General features: G+C 43.5%; 2 protein-coding genes across 12 annotated transcripts in view; both read left to right on the top strand.

The window, feature by feature from the left end:
• The window catches only part of LOC128412207 (zinc finger protein 420-like), a 378,482-nt gene that overhangs the window by 187,567 nt on the left and 169,658 nt on the right, over positions 1 to 21,257 (top strand). For 10 of the 11 annotated variants that reach the window (XM_053385067.1, XM_053385065.1, XM_053385069.1 and 7 more), the window contains one exon: positions 5,432 to 6,201. The exons of the other annotated variant lie outside the window; for it this stretch is intronic. In XM_053385067.1, coding sequence (XP_053241042.1) covers positions 5,432 to 6,201 — 770 coding nt within the window. The remainder of the gene's footprint in view (positions 1 to 5,431; positions 6,202 to 21,257) is intronic. 11 annotated transcript variants of the gene reach the window in all.
• Positions 15,716 to 21,257, top strand: part of LOC128412217 (zinc finger protein 501-like) — a 37,769-nt gene continuing 32,227 nt past the window's right edge. Inside the window, exons 1-2 of the mRNA XM_053385092.1 lie at positions 15,716 to 15,791; positions 16,995 to 17,487. Coding sequence (XP_053241067.1) covers positions 17,086 to 17,487 — 402 coding nt within the window. The 5' untranslated portion in view covers positions 15,716 to 15,791; positions 16,995 to 17,085. The remainder of the gene's footprint in view (positions 15,792 to 16,994; positions 17,488 to 21,257) is intronic.

Here is a 21,257-nt window from a genome sequence, read left to right as displayed (position 1 = left end):
TTAGGAAAAATAAGTAGCTTCAGGTTTTGGTTTTTGTTCCTGTCAGTCTTGGGTTGACCAAAGAGACGACTGTCAGCGAAGCTCAGGTGCTGCCAGCCAGAGAAGAAGCAGGCCTAGGGGGAGGAGAGTTAGCAGCAGAAGGCAGAGAGGAGGGGGAGAGGAACTGTCAGCTGAGCTCTGAACAAAGGGGAGAAGAAAAAGAGAGACAGAGTGACAGACAGCTGTGTGAGAGCTACAGGAGTGAGTCAGACGCTGGAATGCAGGAAGCATTCTCTGCCAAATCTCGTAGGATCTGAAAAGTGGCCGAGAGGCTCTAAAGATACTGGAAGAGAAGGTGGGGGCTTCCGTGCTGGGGAAGGGGGAGGAGCTCAGTCTGGGCAACTCCATCTTGTGGGGAGGACGAAGAGTAGAGGAGCTCCGTTCAAGTTTGTTGTTTTAGCAATAAATCTGAAATTATTAACAGCCAGAGTCGTCTCATGACCAAGCCATAGCAAGGACTGGAGATGGAGGGGATGACATGACTGGGCCAAACAAAATCCATCCCAGAGAAGAGCTAGGCTTATGGAATCTCAGGTAGTAGTAGCAGTGATGAGGATGAGGATGATACAGTGGTACCTCGGTTTACAAATTAAGCTTTTCCAGAACAGGTACCACTGTAGTAATAATAATGATTTTATTTCTACCCTGCCCATAATAATAATAATAATAATAATAATAATCTGATTCCGTATAAAAAGAACACTAACTTTAAAATGAACAACTTATACTAGTGGCCAAAATTGTGGAAACCTTTTGTGAAAAGTGTATTTCTGAGGTTTGATGGCTCATAACTCCACCTTTGTGTATAATAATGCCATAAAATTATATAGCAATGGAAAGATATTTTAATGAAGAATGTAATGCAATGACTTTTATGAAGGAGTTTTTTTTAGAACAGCAGTCATAACGAAAAATTGTGGAATCTTTGGTAACCATTGGTAACCATTAGCTTTCACTACTGCCTTACAATGCCTTCCCATGAAGTGAACCAAATTTTTAGTTCTGCAACTGTAAGAATGTGAAACCAAGATTGAATTATTGCCTCTGTTCATTGGGCATTATTGCTGGGTTGCTTCTGACTAACAAGTTTCTTTCAAGTATTTCATTTATGTATTTGGGGGAATTTACATTCCCATTAATGACGCAAATTCTGCCCACACCTTTTGCTGCCATACAACCCCAGATCATCACACTATCTGGGTGTTTCACAGTCGGTGTAATGCAAGTCGGATGTAAATCTTCTCTGATTCTTCTTGTGTATTTCATGCTGTCACTACCAAGCAAGGAGATTTGGGTCTCATCGCTCCAAATAACACTGTCCCATTGCTCCACTGTCCAGTTAACATGGGTTTAATCTTTTCAACCTTTGCTTGAGAGATAACAATGGCTTCTTCCTTAGAATTCTAACATTTTGACCATTCCTTGTACTCAACTTCACATTGCATCTCGCCATGTCATCTTGTATACACCAAGATGATTTTCTTCTGTCAGGTAGGGACAGTCTCTCTATTCTTCGATCGTCACTTGCCTTTGTGCACCTTTTCCTGCCTTTACCAGTCTGATTTTGTAGTGCCTGAGTCTCCAGTCTGATTTTGTAGTGCCTGAGTCTGAAGTGAACAGCTGGCTTCGCAAATGGTGTAAACAGGAACGGTTTGGATTCTTAGATCACGGACTGCAGTTTCTTGAAGATGGACTTCTGGCAAGCGATGGGCTGCACCTCACAACGGTAGGGAGGAATGTTTTTGCCAAAAATCTCAGAAACCTCATCAGGAGGGCTTTAAACTGACTAATGTGGGGGAGGGAGACAGTGCTCCTGAAGGTAGGAGTCTATCAATTGATGAAGATGATCATCCAAATGTCATAGACCAAATGGAGCAAAGAGCACGCAGGCCTAGTGGTGGGAGGAAAAAATCCTTAAATAAGAGACACGGGGGAATGATTAATGGACTTCAATGTCTGTACACTAAGGCGCAAAGCATGGGAAATAAACAAGATGAGCTTGAGCTCTTGGTACAGCAAACTAAATATGACATAATAGGCATCACTGAAACCTGGTGGGATAAGTCCCACGATTGGAATGTAATAATGGAGGGATACAATCTATTTCAGAGAAACAGACCAGACAAGAAAGGAGGAGGAGTGGCGTTATATGTCAGGGATGTGTATACCTGTGAAGAGATCCAAGATTTAGAACCTCAAAGCCAAAGTGAGAGCATTTGGGTCAAAATTAAGGGAGAGAAGAATAACAGAGACCTCATTGTGGGAGTTTACTATAGATCCCCAAGCCAAACGGAGGACATAGATGATGCCTTCCTGGAACAGATGGCCAAGCATGCAAAAGGAAGGGAGATAGTAGTAATGGGGGACTTCAATTACCCGGATATTTGTTGGATGTCAAACTCAGCCAAGAGCGTAAGGTCAAACAGATTCCTCACTGGCCTTGCACACAACTTCATTGTCCAGAAAGTGGGAGAAGCAACAAGAGGAACAGTCATTTTAGATCTGGTCCTAACCAATGTTGATGACCTGGTTAGTGGGGTAGAAGTGGAAGGATCATTAGGCGCGAGTGATCATGCTCTTCTGAAGTTTACTATACAGCGGAAAGGAGCAGCCAAGCATACTAGGACTCAATTTCTTGACTTTAAGAAAGCCGACTTCATAAAACTTAGGGAAGTGCTGGGTGAGATCCCATGGACAGTAATACTAAAAGGAAAGGGAGTTCATGATGGCTGGGAGTTTGTTAAGAGGGAGATAGTAAAAGCACAACTTCAGGCAATACCAATGAGACGGAAACATGGAAGGTGCCTAAAGAAGCCAGGGTGGCTATCTAAAGAACTTTTAACTGAGTTAAGATTAAAAAAGGATGTGTACAAAAAATGGAAAAGGGGGGAAACCACCAAAGAGGAATTCAAACAAATAGCCAGCACATGTAGACACAAAGTCAGAAAAGCTAAAGCACAGAATGAACTCAGGCTTGCTAGAGAGGTTAAAAGCAACAAAAAAGGCTTTTATGGGTATGTCCATAGCAAAAGGAAGAACAAAGAAACAGTGGGGTCACTCAGAGGAGAAGATGGTGAAATGCAAACAGGGGACACAGAAAGGGCTGAACTCCTCAATGCCTTGTTTGCCTCAGTCTTCTCCGATAAAGAAAACAATGCCCGACCTGAAGAATTTGGAGCAAATGATTCAGCAGAGGAAACACAGCCCAGAATAACTAAGGAGATAGCACAAGAATACTTGGCTAGTTTAGATGTATTCAAGTCTCCAGGGCCAGATGAACTGCATCCAAGAGTATTAAAAGAACTGGCAGATGTGATCTCAGAACCACTGGCAGTCATCTTTGAGAATTCCTGGAGAACATGCGAAGTCCCAGCAGACTGGAGGAGGGCAAATGTTGTCCCTATTTTCAAAAAGGGGAAAAGAGAGGACCCAAATAATTATCGCCCAGTCAGTCTGACATCAATACCAGGGAAGATTCTGGAGCAAATCATTAAGCAAACAGTCTGTGAGCACCAATAGTCAGCATGGATTTCTGAAAAATAAGTCATGTCACACTAACCTGATCTCGTTTTATGACAGAATTACAAGCCTGGTAGATGAAGGGAACGCAGTGGATGTAGCCTACCTTGATTTCAGCAAGGCATTTGACAAGGTGCCCCATGATATTCTTGTAAAGAGGCTGGTAAAATGCAGTCTTGACTATGCTACCACTCAGTGGATTTGTAACTGGCTGACTGACCGAACCCAAACGGTGCTCATCAATGGTTCCTCTTCATCCTGGAGAAGAGTGACTAGTGGGGTGCCACAGGGTTCTGTCTTGGGCCCGGTCTTATTCAACATCTTTATCAACGACTTGGATGATGGACTCAAGGGCATCCTGATCAAATTTGCAGATGACACCAAACTGGGAGGGGTGGCTAACACCCCAGAGGACAGGATCACACTTCAAAACGACCTTGACAGATTGGAGAACTGGGCCAAAACAAACAAGATGAACTTTAACAGGGAGAAATGTAAAGTATTGCACTTGGGCAAAAAAAATGAGAGGCACAAATACAAGATGGGTGACACCTGGCTTGAGAGCAGTACATGTGAAAAGGATCTAGGAGTCTTGGTTGACCACAAACTTGACATGAGCCAACAGTGTGACGCGGCAGCTAAAAAAGCCAATGCAATTCTGGGCTGCATCAATAGGAGTATAGCATCTAGATCAAGGGAAGTAATAGTGCCACTGTATTCTGCTCTGGTCAGACCTCACCTGGAGTACTGTGTCCAGTTCTGGGCACCACAGTTCAAGAAGGACACTGACAAACTGGAACGTGTCCAGAGGAGGGCAACCAAAATGGTCAAAGGCCTGGAAACGATGCCTTATGAGGAGCGGCTAAGGGAGCTGGGCATGTTTAGCCTGGAGAAGAGGAGGTTAAGGGGTGATATGATAGCCATGTTCAAATATATAAAAGGATGTCATATAGAGGAGGGAGAAAGGTTGTTTTCTGCTGCTCCAGAGAAGCGGACACGGAGCAATGGATCCAAACTACAAGAAAGAAGATTCCACCTAAACATTAGGAAGAACTTCCTGACAGTAAGAGCTGTTTGACAGTGGAATTTGCTGCCAAGGAGTGTGGTGGAGTCGCCTTCTTTGGAGGTCTTTAAGCAGAGACTTGACAACCATATGTCAGGAGTGCTCAGATGTGTTTCCTGCTTGGCAGGGGGTTGGACTCGATGGCCTTTGTGGTCTATTCCAACTCTATGATTCTATGATCCTTATACCTCTTCAAAAATATAGAAATGCTAGCTTTGGTTATGTTTTCCCCAATCTCTCTTCAAATTTTTTCATAATTGTAGCCTTGTTCACTTAATAGTACTATTTTACATCGCTTTCTGGGTGACCCATCAACTCTTTTTGCCATTTCTATAATTTTATTATGTTTTACAACCTCACTAAATGAAAGAACACAAAAAAACCCAACCAACTTGATAGCAATCACATAACACATTGACAAAAGTCAACCTAAGCAAGTTGTGCTTCCTTTTTCTGGTTATTTGACTATAACATTTGATAAAATACGGGTAATTGAACAAACTTGCATTCTTGATGGATTGCATTCTTGATTAAATTATCTTTCCATTGATATACAATTTTATGTTATTCCTATAAAAGAAGTGGTGTTATGAGCCATCAAACCTCTGAAATACACTTTTCCCCAAAAGTCTTCCACAATTTTTACCACTACTGTATATTAAACAAACCAACTTCCAACAACTCATCAGAATCTAATAATAAATATGTTGGTTAATGACAAACAACACAGGTAATGAACACCCCCCCAACTTCCTTCAGTTCTTCTCCATTTGTTCCTGAGGCTCTAATCCCCTGTTGTCTCCATTGCAGATTGTGATGAATCGAAAATCGAGAAGAAAGGTGACCACGATAAAATCCCCAGAGAGGAGAAGCCACGTAAAAATTTGGAGTGTGGAGAAAGCTGCAGCCAGAGCTCCCATTCCACTTCCCATCAACAAAATCTCATTGGAAAGAAACTCTATCAGTGCATGGAATGTGGAAAAAGCTTCAGTCAGAGCTCCCATCTAATTTCCCATCAAAAAATTCATACAGGGGAGAAACCCTATCAGTGTGTGGAATGTGGAAAGAGCTTCAGTCACAGCCACAGTTTCACCTCCCATCAGAGAATTCATACAGGGGAGAAACCCTATCAGTGTGTGGAATGTGGAAAGAGCTTCATGAAGAGCTCCCATCTCAGTTCCCATCAAAGAATTCATACAGGGGAGAAACCCTATCAGTGTGTGGAATGTGGAAAGAGCTTCAGTCAGAGCTTCGAACTCACTTACCATAAGCGAATTCATACAGGAGAGAATCCCTATCAGTGTGTGGAATGTGGAAAGAGCTTCAGTCGGAGCTCCTCTCTCACTTCCCATCAAAGAATTCATACAGGGGAGAAACCCTATCAGTGTATGGAATGTGGAAAGAGCTTCAGTCGGAGCTCCTCTCTCACTTCCCATCAAAGAATTCATACAGGGGAGAAACCCTATCAATGTGTGGAATGTGGAAAGGGCTTCACATGTAGCTCCTCTCTCACTTCCCATCAAAGAATTCATACAGGGGATAAACCCTATCAGTGTGTGGAATGTGGAAAGAGCTTCACTGTTAGCTCCGCTTTCACTTCCCATCAAAGAATTCTTACAGGAGAAAAACCCTATTTGGAGTGTGGAGAAAGCTGCAGCCAGAGCTCCCATTCCACTTCCCATCAACAAAATCTCATTGGAAAGAAACTCTATCAGTGCATGAAATGTGGAAAAAGCTTCAGTCAGAGCTCCAAACTCACTACCCATCAAAGAATTCATACAGGGGAGAAACCCTATCAGTGTGTGGAATGTGGAAAGAGCTTCAGTCACAGCCACAGTCTCACCTCCCATCAGAAAATTTATACAGGGGAGAAACCCTATCAGTGTGTGGAATGTGGAAAGAGCTTCAGGAAGAAGGACAAACTCACTTCCCATCAAAGAATTCATACAGGAGAAAAACCCTATCAGTGTGTGGAATGTGGAAAGAGCTTCAGGAAGAAGGACAAACTCACTTCCCATCAAAGAATTCATACAGGAGAAAAACCCTATCAGTGTGTAGAATGTGGAAAGAACTTCAGTCAGAACTCCCATCTCACTTCCCATAAGCGAATTCATACAGGGGAGAAACCCTATCAGTGTGTGGAATGTGGAAAGAGCTTCAGTCAGAACTCCCATCTCACTTCCCATCAAAGAATTCATACAGGGGTGAAACCCTATCAGTGTGTGGAATGTGGAAAGAGGTTCAAGACACGCTAAGAACTCACTTCCCATCAAAGAATTCATACAGGGGAGAAACCCTATCAGTGTGTGGAATGTGGAAAGACCTTCAGTCAGAGCTCCAATCTCACTTCCCATCAAAGAATTCATACAGGGGAGAATCCCTATCAGTATGTGGAATGTGGAAAGAGCTTCACTCACAGTCAGAATCTCACTTCCCATCCAGAACATGCAATTAGGTAAATCTCCAGGACCAGATGGTTTGACTTCAAGATATTACAGATCTTTGAAAGAATGGTTAATACAACCATTGAAGGAAGTCTGTAATGAAATATTGGAAGGGAGACAGGCACCAGAGTCGTGGAAGGAAGCTTATATTACACTTATACCGAAAACAGAGACTGAAAAGACACAGCTTATGAACTACAGCCCTATATCGCTGCTTAATGTGGATTACAAAATCTTTGCATATATTTTGGCTAAAAGATTAAAAAAGGTGTTAGCAGAAGAAATTCATAAAGACCAAGCGGGCTTTCTCCCGGGCAGACATTTGTCTGACAATACGAGGAATATAATTAATATTCTAGAAAAACTACAAGTGAATATCAATACTAAGGCAGTCTTGATATTTGTGGATGCAGAGAAAGCCTTTGACAACATTTCTCGGAGTTTTATGAAGAAGAATCTATAGGGGATGGGGGTAGGTCAAGGTTTTGAAAATGGTATAGGTGCAATTTATTCAGAACAAAAGTCAAAATTAATTGTGAACAATGTGGTGACAGAAGAGTTTAAGATTGAGAAAGGGACACGACAAGGTTGCCCAATTTCTCCATTGCTCTTTATATCGGTCCTTGAGGTTTTGCTAAATATGATTAGAAAGGACCAAGAGGTTAAAGGTATACAAGTGGGAGCTAAACAGTACAAACTGAAAGCATTTGCTGATGATTTAGTATTGACTTTACAGGAGCCAGAACCTAGTACTAAAAGGGTATTGGAACTGATTCAAGAATTCGGATAGGTAGCAGGTTTTAAGTTGAATAAGATGAAAACGAAGGTTTTAGAGAAAAATTTAACTGTGAATGAGAGAGAGAAGTTTTAGGAGGAGACAGGACTAACATTGGTTAAGAAAGTGAAATATTTAGGGGTTAACATGACTGCCAAAAATGTAAATTTATTTAAGGATAATTATGAAAACAGAGGAAGATGGAAAGGAATTGCTGAAACAATTAATAGAAGTGGAACACAAAAAGGGAGGTGTGAGGAGGTCGTGGAAATAAGTGAATGAAAGATAAGATATGGAAAGTGTTTTAAACTGTTTTTGTTTGGTTATGTTATTTAGTGTTTTTGTATTGTATTGTATTGTTCTTTTTTTCCTCTTTTGTTGTGTTGTGTTTGAATTGTTGGAAAAGTAATAGATATCATTTTAAAAAAAAACAGAATCTCACTTCCAATCAAAGAATCCATACAACGGTAAAAAAAACCATTATACAGCTTTAGGAACCAGGCAGACGCACCTTTTTAACCAGTCTTTTGGCTGATTGACATCTAATGCCCTTTTAATATGTGGTTTTTTTGTTTCTTTTTTTTATGTTGTAACCATCCTGAGACCTGTGGGTGTAGGGAATAGGTGCCAACTCTTAAAGGCCTAGGGGTCTTTGCCCCCCCCAATTAAATATTTAAGGATGCCACCCCCCAGCTTTGGTGTGTATTTTTCCAAACACAACCTTTTATTCTTCTGCAAATTGCCATACAATTTCTCTTTCAATTTGCCCTCTTCAAAAATAAAAATAAAAACGCACAAAGGTCATGAGGAAAACAAAATACAAGAAAATACAAACGTGGACAGGTCCTATCTTTGCAGGTAAAACGGAAAAGTTGCTTTGAAGCTGGGTTTCCCAAGCTCAGGTTCCCAGCAGCTCCCAGACTACAGTTCCCATCATCCAATCCCATTGGTTTTCCCAGCCAGGGATGATGGGAGTTGGAGTCCAAAAACAGCTGGAGACCCACGTTTGCTTTAAAGGGAACTACGGGCTCAAAATATTACTTTTTTAAAAAGTTGTTGCCATTATAGGCATTGCCATTCAAATGGTGTGCATGTGTCATGTGACTGATTGTGCAAGGTGGGCCTTACCTGGCCCCCCATCAATATTTTATTCAAGTCGGCAGCACTGGGTCGGGTGGTTTCCAAATTAAATAAAGACATAAATCGCCTTCCTTTGCACATGTCAATATCCTCATTTATTATTTTTAAAACTTATTTGCCCTTCATCTGAAGATTTTACATTATAAACATACAGGATTAAAGCTTGGCTTTCTCAAAAACAAGTGAAGCCAAAGAAATCTCTCCTTTCTTTTCTTTTTGTGGATGGAGTTACAAAGTTTGTTGATCAGGGGACTGCTGTGGAAGTAGTGCATCTCGATTTCAGTAAGGCTTTTGACAAAGTCCTCTGTGATATTTATGTGAGGAAGGTGGTAAAATGTGGGCTGAATGAGGTAACTGTTAGGTGGATTTGACTGACCAAACCCAAAGAGGACTCCTTCATGGTTCCTCCTCATCCTGGGGAAAAGTGACCAGAGGGGTGCTGCAGGGTTCTGTTCTGGGCCCGTTGTTGTTCAACGTCTTGATAAATGACATGGATGAAGGAACTGAGGGGATGCTCATCACATTTGCAGACAACACCAAACGGATCATAATGGCATCCTCTCTCTTCTTCAGCAACAGACAGGGAGACAAAGAACAGCGCAAAAGCACAGCAGAGCGGAAGAGATAAGACTGACTTCCGTTCTTACACTTCCCAAGCCTAGGAAAGTAAACAGGGGCATGTGACATACTAGCCACATATCCAGCAACGGGAGGAGTGAATTGCTAACTCACCACACATGATTGCAGGTGATATAAGTAAAAAAACCTCCTCCTTTTTGCTTATGAGGTACCTAAGAGCCTATATAGATTCCTTTTGTAGGATCTCTGTCGCTAGGAGAAAATAGCAGAGACCAACCAGAGAATATTGAGAAGCAAAGCAGCCAGTAAGCCTGTTCTTTACTAACTGTTGCAACACACACAGGAGAGAGGAGGAGGACCCCGAGCCATGCGTGCAAGCCCTTATATAGACATTTTTAATTGTCCGCCCTGGAGTCCAAGACCACCCCCAGATACATCATAGATACATCACAGAAGGGGAGTAGCCCAAGACCATCCCCCAGATACATCATATCTACATCACAGAAAAGGCTGTCTACAACAGAAATCTGAGTGCGTTGTTTTTACCTTGTCTGCCAGTTTACCTGTTAATGGTCACTTGACTGGATTACCTGGGGAGGCTGGTCATTCTTTTGTAATGATAGTACTTAATTCCTGAGCCAGGTCACAGGCTCACCCTATTCACACCTTAAATGTGCCCTTAAGGCAGGATTTGTGAGGACAGAGAGAATGGGGAGGTTTCTGCATTTCCTTTGACCTTGTAGAAAAATATTTGAGGTGACTGAAAGAGTCAACATGACTTTAGGACTTTTCCTCTGCGTTTTGGACATGTGGTTATATATTTCTATATGTGTTTGCTTGATACATTTACGAACATTAATATGTATGTATGAGACCTAAACATTCTTATAACAATTCCCCCCTTTGGGGATATAATTTTTTCTAAAAAATTGTTGCCCCACAAATAACAACCTGGCATGTTGTAAATGGATACCTTTGTGTAAGAGACTTGCATGTCAGGCCTCTTAAGGCTATTTGCAAGTGTAGCAATGCCCATAGCTGGACATAGGGTACCATATAAAAAAAAATACATGTTGCATTTTGTTACTAAATTACTTGTGGCATTCTAGCACTTTGGGAGAAACATTCTCAATAGTGGTCTATGCTTTACACTTAGCGGGAAGGTCAAATAATGAGTGAAAAATGCAGTTTTGTGTGTTCCCAGGTGTCAAAGCTAGCTCTCCTCTGGTCTCACACCTCCATCATACCACAGCAGCAACAATCCCTGGTGAATCCCTGGTGTAGGGCTTTCATATTGACCATGTCACCTTGTAGTGGCACAGGTATGGACATTTCTTGAGAGAGATATCTTTGCCTTGGCCTTTCTATGGGATTTTTATTATTATAGGCTCTGGTCTTGGACTCTAGGAAAGTCGCTCAGTTGCAGCCTGGATACACTGGCCCAATTCAAACTGAGTCCAATTAGAACTTATATAGCCCCATGGTTCTCAGCTTTTCAAAGCAATCTGTGAAAAACCATTCTAAAAAGGTCAGTTGTCCAAATTAGTCAATTTAATTCTATAAGGGACCATTCCTGCTAAATCAAAGCATATGCACCTTCATGTATCTGCTGTTTAATGGATCCTGAAGCTTATTCTTGGTGAAGTGAATTTGAAACCATTTAAAAATGGATAGAGAAGTTTGGCACACTGCAGAGTGCCAGGTGGAGCAAGGAAATGTGGTCATAAATTGATCTAATCTAAATACTGGACAGTGCAATAGCCTGATCTATTTGAAAGCTTAAAATGCATGAGAATCCTCCATTGGGGTGTAGGCAATAAGACACTATACATTGAACATAAAGACCATTATACACAAAAATTGAATCCCCCCTTTGTGGAAATAACATACTGTCAGACACAGCATTCCTACATAATAACATACAACATACTAATTAAATAATCAGTTGCCTATCTTGAGGCAATCGTGATCTTTTACATATCTTTTCAATCCTGGGGCAGAGTCTTGAGGTTTAAAAGGTGAGAGAATGTGCTTGCAATTCAACTTTTCCCCCTTTGTCAGCCCCCTCCCTGTCAGTCTATATCCTTTGGAAAGAGATAGCTGTGGCCACTCTGGTGTCTTTTGTTGTTGCTGCAGGTAATAAATAGTCTTGTGGTCACGAGGAATTGGGCTGAGGGTTTTCCACCATTGGGTCTGCGTTGACATCTGTAGAAGGGATATCCTGTAAGCGGGAGGGTGGGGCGGCAGGACTTTTGGGACTTAAAGACACAGTTATAAAGGTAAGAGGTAAAAGCCAAAAAGGAGAGAATCTACTTCAGTTCTCTTGGGAAGCTTCAAACAATAAAAATCTTGGCGAGTTAAGCATTTTATTCATTTCAATATTATTATCACATTTCCATATAATTACTACTGTTTTTATGTGCTTAAATTACAAAAAAGTAAAAATATAAAAGGAAAACAAAAGTAAAAAAGATAGATTGCCAGCTAAACAATTTTTTCCAGATAAAGAATAAATGGACTTGACAGAACAACAGCAGATTTTTTTTAAAAAAAATATTATTAAATAATACAAAGATATTATCAAAACCACACAGATTGTTACTGGACTGGAACCTTAACGACTAGGAGGTGAAGGAGGTGGTGGTGAAATGGGCACACGATTGTGGCTATCCAATGAAGATGAAAAATGGGGGAAATTATGAAAAAAGACTTAAAATTCACCACATGCTATCTGATTTTTAGATGGTACCTGACCCTATCCAAATCAGTCAAAATAAATAATTATCCGCAATAAGTATTGGAGATGCAGACAAAGTGAGGGAACCTTATTCCACATGTGGTGGACATGTCCCCAAAGGGAAAATAAATAAAATAAAATAAAATAAATGCTACATCTTGTGTGTTTGTCAATTCCGGGAAGAGCATTCCTGACCCAGATTTTCACAGGAAGTCCCTAAGATGATTCCCCTTTCAAACAGGATACGTGAACCTAGGCCAGTAGGGTCCTCCTCTCTGGCAGACGGAGAACCCCTTCCCCAAAGCCCCTCCCTCCCCCACTTCCCCATGGGGTCTCCCACACCACCCATCACTCACCAGGATGGCTTTGGCCATCTCCTCCTTGGAGCACATCTGGGTTCGGAGCCCCCTGAGCTGAGCTGCCTGGCAGTTCTGAATCACCTCCGGCAGGTACAGCTGATCTTCCTCCAGCAGCTGAAAGGCAAAAGTCAGTTCCTCAGGAAGGGAGGGCTTCTCCACCTCCGAGAATGCAGAGTGCGGGGCAAGGAGGGCAGGTCTGAGTCCCTGCTCTGGTTCTCCCCAATACTCACCCCTGGGGGAGGGATGTGCAAAAACAGCACATCTGCAAAGAGAAGGACATGGGGACAGGTGAGTCCCTCCCTGAGCACCTGGCAAGGCTATTCCAAGAGTTTTCTCCTGATTCCAAATTCCTATTGCAGGGGAGGAGGGACACCCCAGGCCTTGGTTGCCAATCCTGGCCTCCTTTAACCAGAATGTGGCTCCCCAGGCCAGGGGTAGGCAAACTAAGGCATGGGGGCCAGATGCGGCCCAATCGTCTTCTCAATTCGGGAATCAGTGTGTTTTTACATGAGTAGAATGTGTCCTTTTATTTAAAATGCCTCTCTGGGTTATTTGTGGGGCATAGGAATTCATTCCTCCCCCCCCTCCCGTATAGTTTGGCCCCCTACATAATTATTATTATTATTAATAATAATAATAATAATAATAATTTATTATTTATACCCTGCCCTTCTGGCTGAGTTTCCCCAGCCACTCTGGGCGGCACCCAGTCGAGTGTTAAAAACAGGACAGCGTTAAATATTAAAAACTTGAACAGGGCTGCCTGTCTTTTAAAGATAGGATAGCTGCTTATTTCTTTGACATCTGATGGGAGGGTGTTCCACAGGGTGGGCGCCAATACCGAGAAGGCCCTCTGCCTGGTTCCCTGTAACCTCACTTCTTGCAATGAGGGAACCTCCAGAAGGCCCTCGGTGATGGACCTCAGTGTCCAGGCTGGACGATGGGGGTGGAGACTGTTACGGAAAGGGGGGGGGGCATGTCTTCTTCACCTTCTTCGCTACAATATATCAATTTATTTCCAATTGTCAATGTCAAAAGGGACTAAAATTTATAAAATTCATAGAAAATCAACGTGCCAATTTGCTCAATTTCTCTAGGACTCCATCACACCTCCCCTGCCCTCCATAATCCCTCAAGCAAAGTGTCAAGACCCTAATCCTGTCAAATCACTCTGCCAAGCCTTTCCTCCGGGCAATGCCAGGTGGCAGACTATGCATACATGGACCATTGTCCTCCCATCACCGGCACTCAGGAAGCGCTTATCTGCGCATATCTCCAGCTCTGCATATTCCCCCCTCCCTCCTCCATATGTTAATCCGGTGTAACCCAACCTCTCCTTAATGTATTCATGATGTAATCTGTGTAACCCAACCTTTCCTTAGTGTATTCATGATGTAACTGGGATGTGTTTTGCACTGTATTCTGGGACATGGGGGGAGTTTCAAAAGTTCATGTCACCCCTTTCTCGCTGTTCAATCTTGCCTTGAACCTGTTGCGCAATAAACTTGGATCTTCTGCAATTTGCTCCTGTCCGGCTGAGCTCATTTTCTTCCGCAGGGACCCACGGACTTAGTCCGATGAGCTGGGTGGCAGAGTAGCCCCGCACCCAGATTTTAGCCGTAACAAGACGCTCCTTGGTCTGAGGGACAGTGGACCGGCCCACGGCTGAAAAAGGATGCTGCCCCTTCCCCAGGCTAACAAGATGGTCAGTATTCGGCACCACTCCACCCTTTTAAAATTTAAATATCAAACAGATACCAGCTTTCAGAGCGAGTAAATCACAAGAGTGGAAAGACTGCTGCGCCACTGACAGAAATAGGACTACATTTCCTTCTCCCACCTTTAAAGGATACGTAAGGAACCTCAACTTTGCTCTTCAAGCCAAAAGACAACACTTCCCCGTCCCCGGGCGAAACCCCTGGCCTTTCATTGGTAGAACCGCCACCACGCCTGTGGCGTTTACCTCACGGGGACTGACTGAGCGGACAGCAAGATGCTTTCAGCCTCGGACACTTGGCGGGTTCTGAAATGGCCGTGCAGGCCACATTCACGACCCTGATGGGCTGGATTCGGCCCACGGGACATAGTTTGAGGACCCCTGGCCTACACTGACTGGCAGCAGCTCCCCAGAGTTTCAGGCAGGGATTTCGTCCAGCCCTTGCAGGAGATGTCAGGGGTTGACCCCGGGACATTCTGCATGCCAAGCAGATGCTCTAGGGCTCCCCATATTTCCCTAGCCTTTCAATGTTATGCTATTAGCAACCGTGGAGATTCCACCTGCCTCTTTTTAGAGAACACTCACCTGATCGATTTTAAGAATAAATAAATAAATAAATAAATCCCTGCCCATCTGGTTTCCCCAGCCACTCGGGGTGGCTTCCAACAAAATATTAAAATACAATAGTCCATCAAATATTAAAAACTTCCCTAAACATAATAACAACCATCCATTTTCAGTCCATTGAATTAGAAATTAAGCATTTCTGGAAAGGGAAATAGCATACTTTGTATATTAGCATAAAAAGCATGCCTAAGAAAGTATTACTCATTTACTCATTTAATTTATTACTCATTATTACTCATTTTGGCAGGGGAAAGGTCTCCCTTGGGAGGTGGTGGACTCTCCTTCCTTGGAGGTTTCTAAGCAGAGATCGGACGGCCATCTGCCATGGATGCTTTAGGGAGATTCCTGCATTGCTGGGGGTTGGACTAGATGACCCTGGGATCCCCTCCTACCTCTCCACTCCTGAATTCTAGGAGGAGCTTCCTTGCCTCCTGCAAAGCCCTTTTCCCTGCAAGCTCTTCCTCTGGTTTCTGGCCAAGGGAGGGAGATGCTCAGAGTCCAGCCAAGAGCCTCACCCCCAAAGGATATCTGGGCATGGGCGTAGCCAGGGGGGCAGCTGCCCCCTAAATCCATAAAAAATAATAAGAATCTGAGGTTCTGCCAAGCGAGAGAGGGCTGAGCTGGAGGGACTCGGCTTGGCAAGGGTTAAAGGGAAGTGAGCTGCCTTCCTAGAGAGGACAGGAAGCAAGAGGGGGCTGGTCCTCCAGAGCCAGGGCCCCTCCCTCCCCAGTCCTTTCCTTGCTTTGGGTTCTCTCCTGCAAGGGCTGCCTCGCTGTCCCCTCCTGGGATCTGGTGAGTCTCCTCTCTCTCCCCCCAGAGGGTGCAGTGGGGAGACGGGGGGGGGGTCCCAGGGCTGCAGCAGGGGAGGGTGCCTGGGGGGGGCTGATCAGGGAGGGGCCAGGTCTGCCACGCTCTCCTTCCTGGAGATCAGAGGATCCCAAACTCATTTGGCCCTCCGCCCCCCCTTTCTGAAAAAATCTCCCTTCTTTAAACAAAGGAGTCCCTGGGACTTTAACTCTGTGTGACATCGCTCAGCCGCATTGCACAACAGAGGAAACATGTGCAAATGATTTTCCAAAGCTGGACGAGGAGGTGGACTAGCCCGCCCCCCCCAAAGAAAACCCCACGTGGAGGAAGGAAGGAAGGAAGGAAGGAAGGAAGGAAGGAAGGAAAGGTGGGAGAGAAAGGCCAGGAATAAAGAGAGGGATCCCAGCCCAGAGTCTGGCTGCTGCATTGGGGACCAGTTTCCCAGTCGTCTCCAAGGGCAGCTCCCCACGGAGGCCACTGCAGCAATCCCCTCGCACCCAGAGCATGGCATCCCAGGACCACGTCCTCTCTGTCCCAAAGGGATTGTTGCTGGCAAAGCAGCCGGAAATGGGCGCTGCTATTCACTGAGCCTCCTGGGACTTTGGCATCAATGGCTGTGTGTGTGTTAAGCTATCTAGCGGAATAATAATAATAAATTACCTGCCTAAATTTCAAGGGATGTCTTTGGCCCTGCCCACTTGGCCCTCAGGGGGTTGATCAGATACATACCTGGCCCTCAGAGCAAAGAAAAAGGGACCCCACCCCAGGAGTCTGTCTGGAGAGCAGCAGAGAGTCCAAGTGCAAGAAAAAGAGACAGAAGCAGGGGAGTGGGGGTGGGGAGCAACTCCTGAGGACCCCCAGGTGAGGACCCCCACTACAACCAAGCATCCATGTTTCACAAGATACAAATGACTCCCTTGTCAGTCAGTTCTGACTTCAGGCAGCAGAAACCAGGTTGATTAATCACCCAGAAATCCCTTCAGTTGCCTCCAAATTTTGCATTGCTAGAAGCCTAGAGGCGTATTTCTTCTCCTCTTCCTCCTCTTTCTTTTCAAAAAGATAGCTCATGGTCTGGGATGCGGTGCAATCCTGTCCTGGTTCCCAGCAAGACTCATCCATGCTTGCTCAGGGAACCATTTCCCCCTCGTCCTACAAATTCTGTAACAGAACAATGTATTTGCTTCGTAGGATTTCCTAGAGCTTTTCATTACGACAGACAGAACTTGTCAAAAGACCAAAGGGTTCCTTCTGATCTCTCAGAGGCTTCCTGAGAGGACAGATGGATGAGCGAAACTCAGCTGGCCCTGGAACAGGAAGAGGCCATGGCAGCCAAACTGGGAGCAGTGGGGGATTCTGGGAAAACCCAGTGCAGAAGATCCTGGATGAGGAGGACACCCTCCGCTCAGAGGTGCAGAGAAAGCAGTTGAGGCAGTTCTGCTGCCAGGAGGCCAAAGGACCCCGAGAGGTTTGCAGCCGACTCTACCACTTTTGCCACCAGTGGCTGAATCCGGAAAGGCACACGAAAGCTGAGATGCTGGACCTGGTGATCTTGGAGCAGTTCCTGGCTGTCCTTCCCCCGGAGATGGAGAGCTGGGTGAGGGAATGCGGAGCGGAGACCAGTTCCCAGGCGGTGGCCCTGGCCGAAGGTTTTCTCCTGAGTCAGGCAGAGGAGAGAAAGCAGGTGAGAGAGACTTTCGTCTGGATACTCTCAAGGGGCTCCAAACAGGACAGAGAACATCCCATAATGGTCTGCTGATGACCCATCCTTTTTCTGGGAAAGCATCCATGGAAAGAGATCTTGCACCCTTCAAGTCTTTGTCATTCTCTTTCTAATATTTCTCACCATTCTCGGTTTTGAATCCTTGTTTTCAGGGAAAGGATCTGTTTGCAGAAATGAAGCTGGATTCCTGTGAGACAGAGAGGCCTCCGTTGGACATCAGAGAGAGGCCACCAGGTAAGGAGGAAGGTGGTTTTCTCCATTTGGTCTCATTCTGTTGGTTTTCCAACTCATCTGAGGGTTCTTTTCATCTTGTTTTGGGGGGAGACAGTTGGGAACAAGGGTCCAGAGGAGGGGAGATGTATTTTTGCACCACAAACATATGAAATGGGCACAAACGTCCAAATGCTCTCAGCAGGAAAGGCTTTCTCAAAGGCCCATCTGCAGTTAGAGATGCCCTGTTTCACCTGTGAGAGAAGCCAGCACTCCTGGCGTCCTGTTTATCTTTTTGCAGGTGACAGAAGGATGCCTGCAAGACCTCCTGATCCGTCTTTTCATGGGGACAGAAGGGAAGCAGCGGCTGTGGAACCAGATCAGGTCAGGGGAAGCTGCCTTGTGGGGACAGAGGCTGAGGGATGGAGCAATGTCATGGGCTGGTTGGGCACAGAGGAGTGGTGGGAGAATGCAGCTGGGGAACCAGGAAGGGAAGATGGCTCAGAGCCGAAGGAGTGGAGGTAGAAGAAGGATTGGCGGTCAGAGGGGGAAGAGGGATAAGCCTGGGAAGAGGAGGTGTCAGAAGCTAAAGGGGTTACAGGGCTTAGTGAGCTGGAAGACTCTGTGGCAGAATGCAGTGCAGAATCAGAGGCAGAAGAGGAAGGAGGCGAGTGGGAGAGGAAGGTCGAGAGGCAGAGGTGAGTCAGGATAAGGAAGATTGTCTCCCTCTCCTTTTGCCAGAAGCCACCCTCCCTGCTTGTCTCTCAGAGCCAGGAGACCTGTGCATTGCAGAAATCTCTGCTAGATAATCCAAGACAGATGGCCATTCAAAATAGGCTTATTTTATTTCTAGATTGATCACTGAATGCTAAAATTGGTTTCTAAGGGGTGGACAAATGAGAACAAATAGTGGCCTGGATTCACCTAACGAGCCCCATCTACTGCAAAATGGGGCTTGCCCCCCATTCCTCTCCCCTCCATGCCCCCATGACCCCCTTGGATTTGACTGTAGGGCATTGGGAGGGAACTCCCCAGAACAGCTCACGAGGAGAGGAGAATGTGGATCCTTCCATTGGGGAAACTGGAATGCTTGCGTAGGCAGAATGACCTGGAAAACACAAGGTGGAGTACCACCTATTTGCACAAAGTTGAACACCCATAATTAAAACGCAGAATAAAATCAGCATCCATATTTATAATGTGCAGCAAAGCAATCCTATTGAAACAACACCACAATTAACAGTAAGAACACAACAGAGCATTGTGTAGCAGATCATATTTCTGTCTCAGAGGAGAACATTTCCTGTTTCTTTTAGGGTCCAGTGTGCTTTGAAGATGTTGCTGTTCGTTTCACGGACGAGGAGTGGGCATTGCTGGATCCTGACCAGAGAGCTCTGCATAAGGACATCATGGAGGAGAATCGTGGGATCGTGGCCTCTCTTGGTAAGGCTCCCTGTGGGATCGTCATATCTGCCTGGAAATTGAAAAAATACCTCAATGTGACCAACCTCATATATTTTCACAGAGCTCAACAGCACCCCCTGTAACACCTGGGAACTTAACACCCCCACAATAAAGAGTAAATTACAGTTTTTTCTTTGAACAATCTTCCTCAAATTATTCCTTTTTCTACCATGATTGTGTTAGGATATTGATGTTCCTTTCCACCTAAACTGATGTGTGGAGCTATCGTCTGTCACATTTCTGTTTACATTCCAGCACAGCTTGCCGGGAACTTGCGTTTGTGTATAGCTTTTGCCTCATGCTTCCTGCTCTTAGACATGAAGGAGAGCAGACATGTTTTTCTTTGTCTTGATCTATGCTGAATATACTGCTTGTAAATATTCTTTACATATGCCTCTGTCCACCCCTTTTTTTAAAAAATAAACATTTTATTAGTTTTTACAATATCAACGACAAACAAAAATATAAAACAAACAAAACATAACAAACATAAATCATAACCTTATTGAAAATAACAGTTATTTACTTTGTAAAACGACTTCCTCGTTTCCCCTTAGTTGAATTTCATTGCATATCCTTATAACGGTTTTCCAAATCCCAATTTTAATACCCTTTAAATTAAACATTAACATATTTAAATCTTCTCCTTCTTGTATTAAACATATTATTTTATCAGTTAACATAAATACAATCCTAAACCCATTAAGTATCTGGACGCTATTTCCAGTTATTTTAGCTTAACAAATTTAGCTAAATAATCATTAAATTTCTTCCATTCTTCGTGGTGTTCCTCCTCCTTCTGGTCACGGACTCTTCCGGTTAGATCGGCTAGCTCCATAAAATCCATCATCTTCATCTGCCATTCTTCTACTGTTGGTAATTCTTGAGTTTTCCACTTTTTAGCTAACAAAATACGAGCCGCAGTTGTTGCATACAAAAACAGATTAACATCTTTCTTGGGCAATTCCGAACCTGTTATTCCAAGCAGAAAGGCCTCTGGTTTCTTTATAAATGTATATTTCAACATTTTTTTCAATTCATTATAAATCTTTTCCCAGAAGTCTTTCACCTTGGAGCAGGTCCACCACATATGAAAGAATGTTCCTTCCTTTTCTTTACATTTCCAACATGTATTATCACAATTATGATACATCTTTGCTAATTTTACAGGAGTCAAATACCATCTATACATCATTTTCATAATATTTTCCTTTAACAGAGTACATGCGGTGAACTTAACCCCTTTCTTCCACAATCTTTCCCAGTCCTCAAACATTATGTTATGTCCTAAATCTCTTGCCCAATCTACCGTATTTTTCGCCCTATAGGACGCACCTAGTTTTCTTTTTTTTTATTAAGATATTTATTAGAATTTTCAAAATATTACAGAATGAAAAAACAAACCAATAAAGAAGATAAAAAGAAAAGAACAAACCCCTTCCCACTGTGTAAGGAAGAGGAAAAAAGAAAAATTCAAAATAAAAGACACAAAAATGACAATAATACAGCAATCCTAAACCCTTTAAAAAAAAGAAAAAGAAAAAAAAGAAAACATATAAAACAAATTCATTATTTTCAGATCCTTAACTGTCATTACCTTTTCTCTTAGACCTCCTCCTCCTCCCTTCCTTTGTATCCTTGTTATTAATTATCCCAGCAAATCCTTTCCTTTCGATGTTTCATAAAATTCTATCATTACACTACCCTAGGTTGTTTTAATCTTACTATAATAGAATCAACCTTAAAATTTGAAAAGCTTAAATCTAGACCTTACGCTTCTTATAATCGTAATATTCTTTCATAATTCTTTAAGCATCTTTACTAAAGCCAGGTGATTTCTTCCAACATTTTTCTATCATTCATCAACTTTATAAAACAATCTAATAATGAAAAAAGAAAGAAAGATATAAACAAATCCAATCTTTATCCAACGTCCCTTCCTCCTGGTTCCGGGATTTGTCAGTCCTTGTTCCCATCAGCCTAGCCCATTAACCTGGTAACCTTATGTCCAAGGCCCTCAAGTCACTTCCCTGACCCTTCAGCGGCTCTTCTTCATA

Source organism: Podarcis raffonei, chromosome 4 (assembly GCF_027172205.1).
Source record: "Podarcis raffonei isolate rPodRaf1 chromosome 4, rPodRaf1.pri, whole genome shotgun sequence".
Lineage (NCBI taxonomy): Eukaryota > Metazoa > Chordata > Lepidosauria > Squamata > Lacertidae > Podarcis > Podarcis raffonei.
This window is presented reverse-complemented; position numbering and strand designations above follow the sequence as displayed.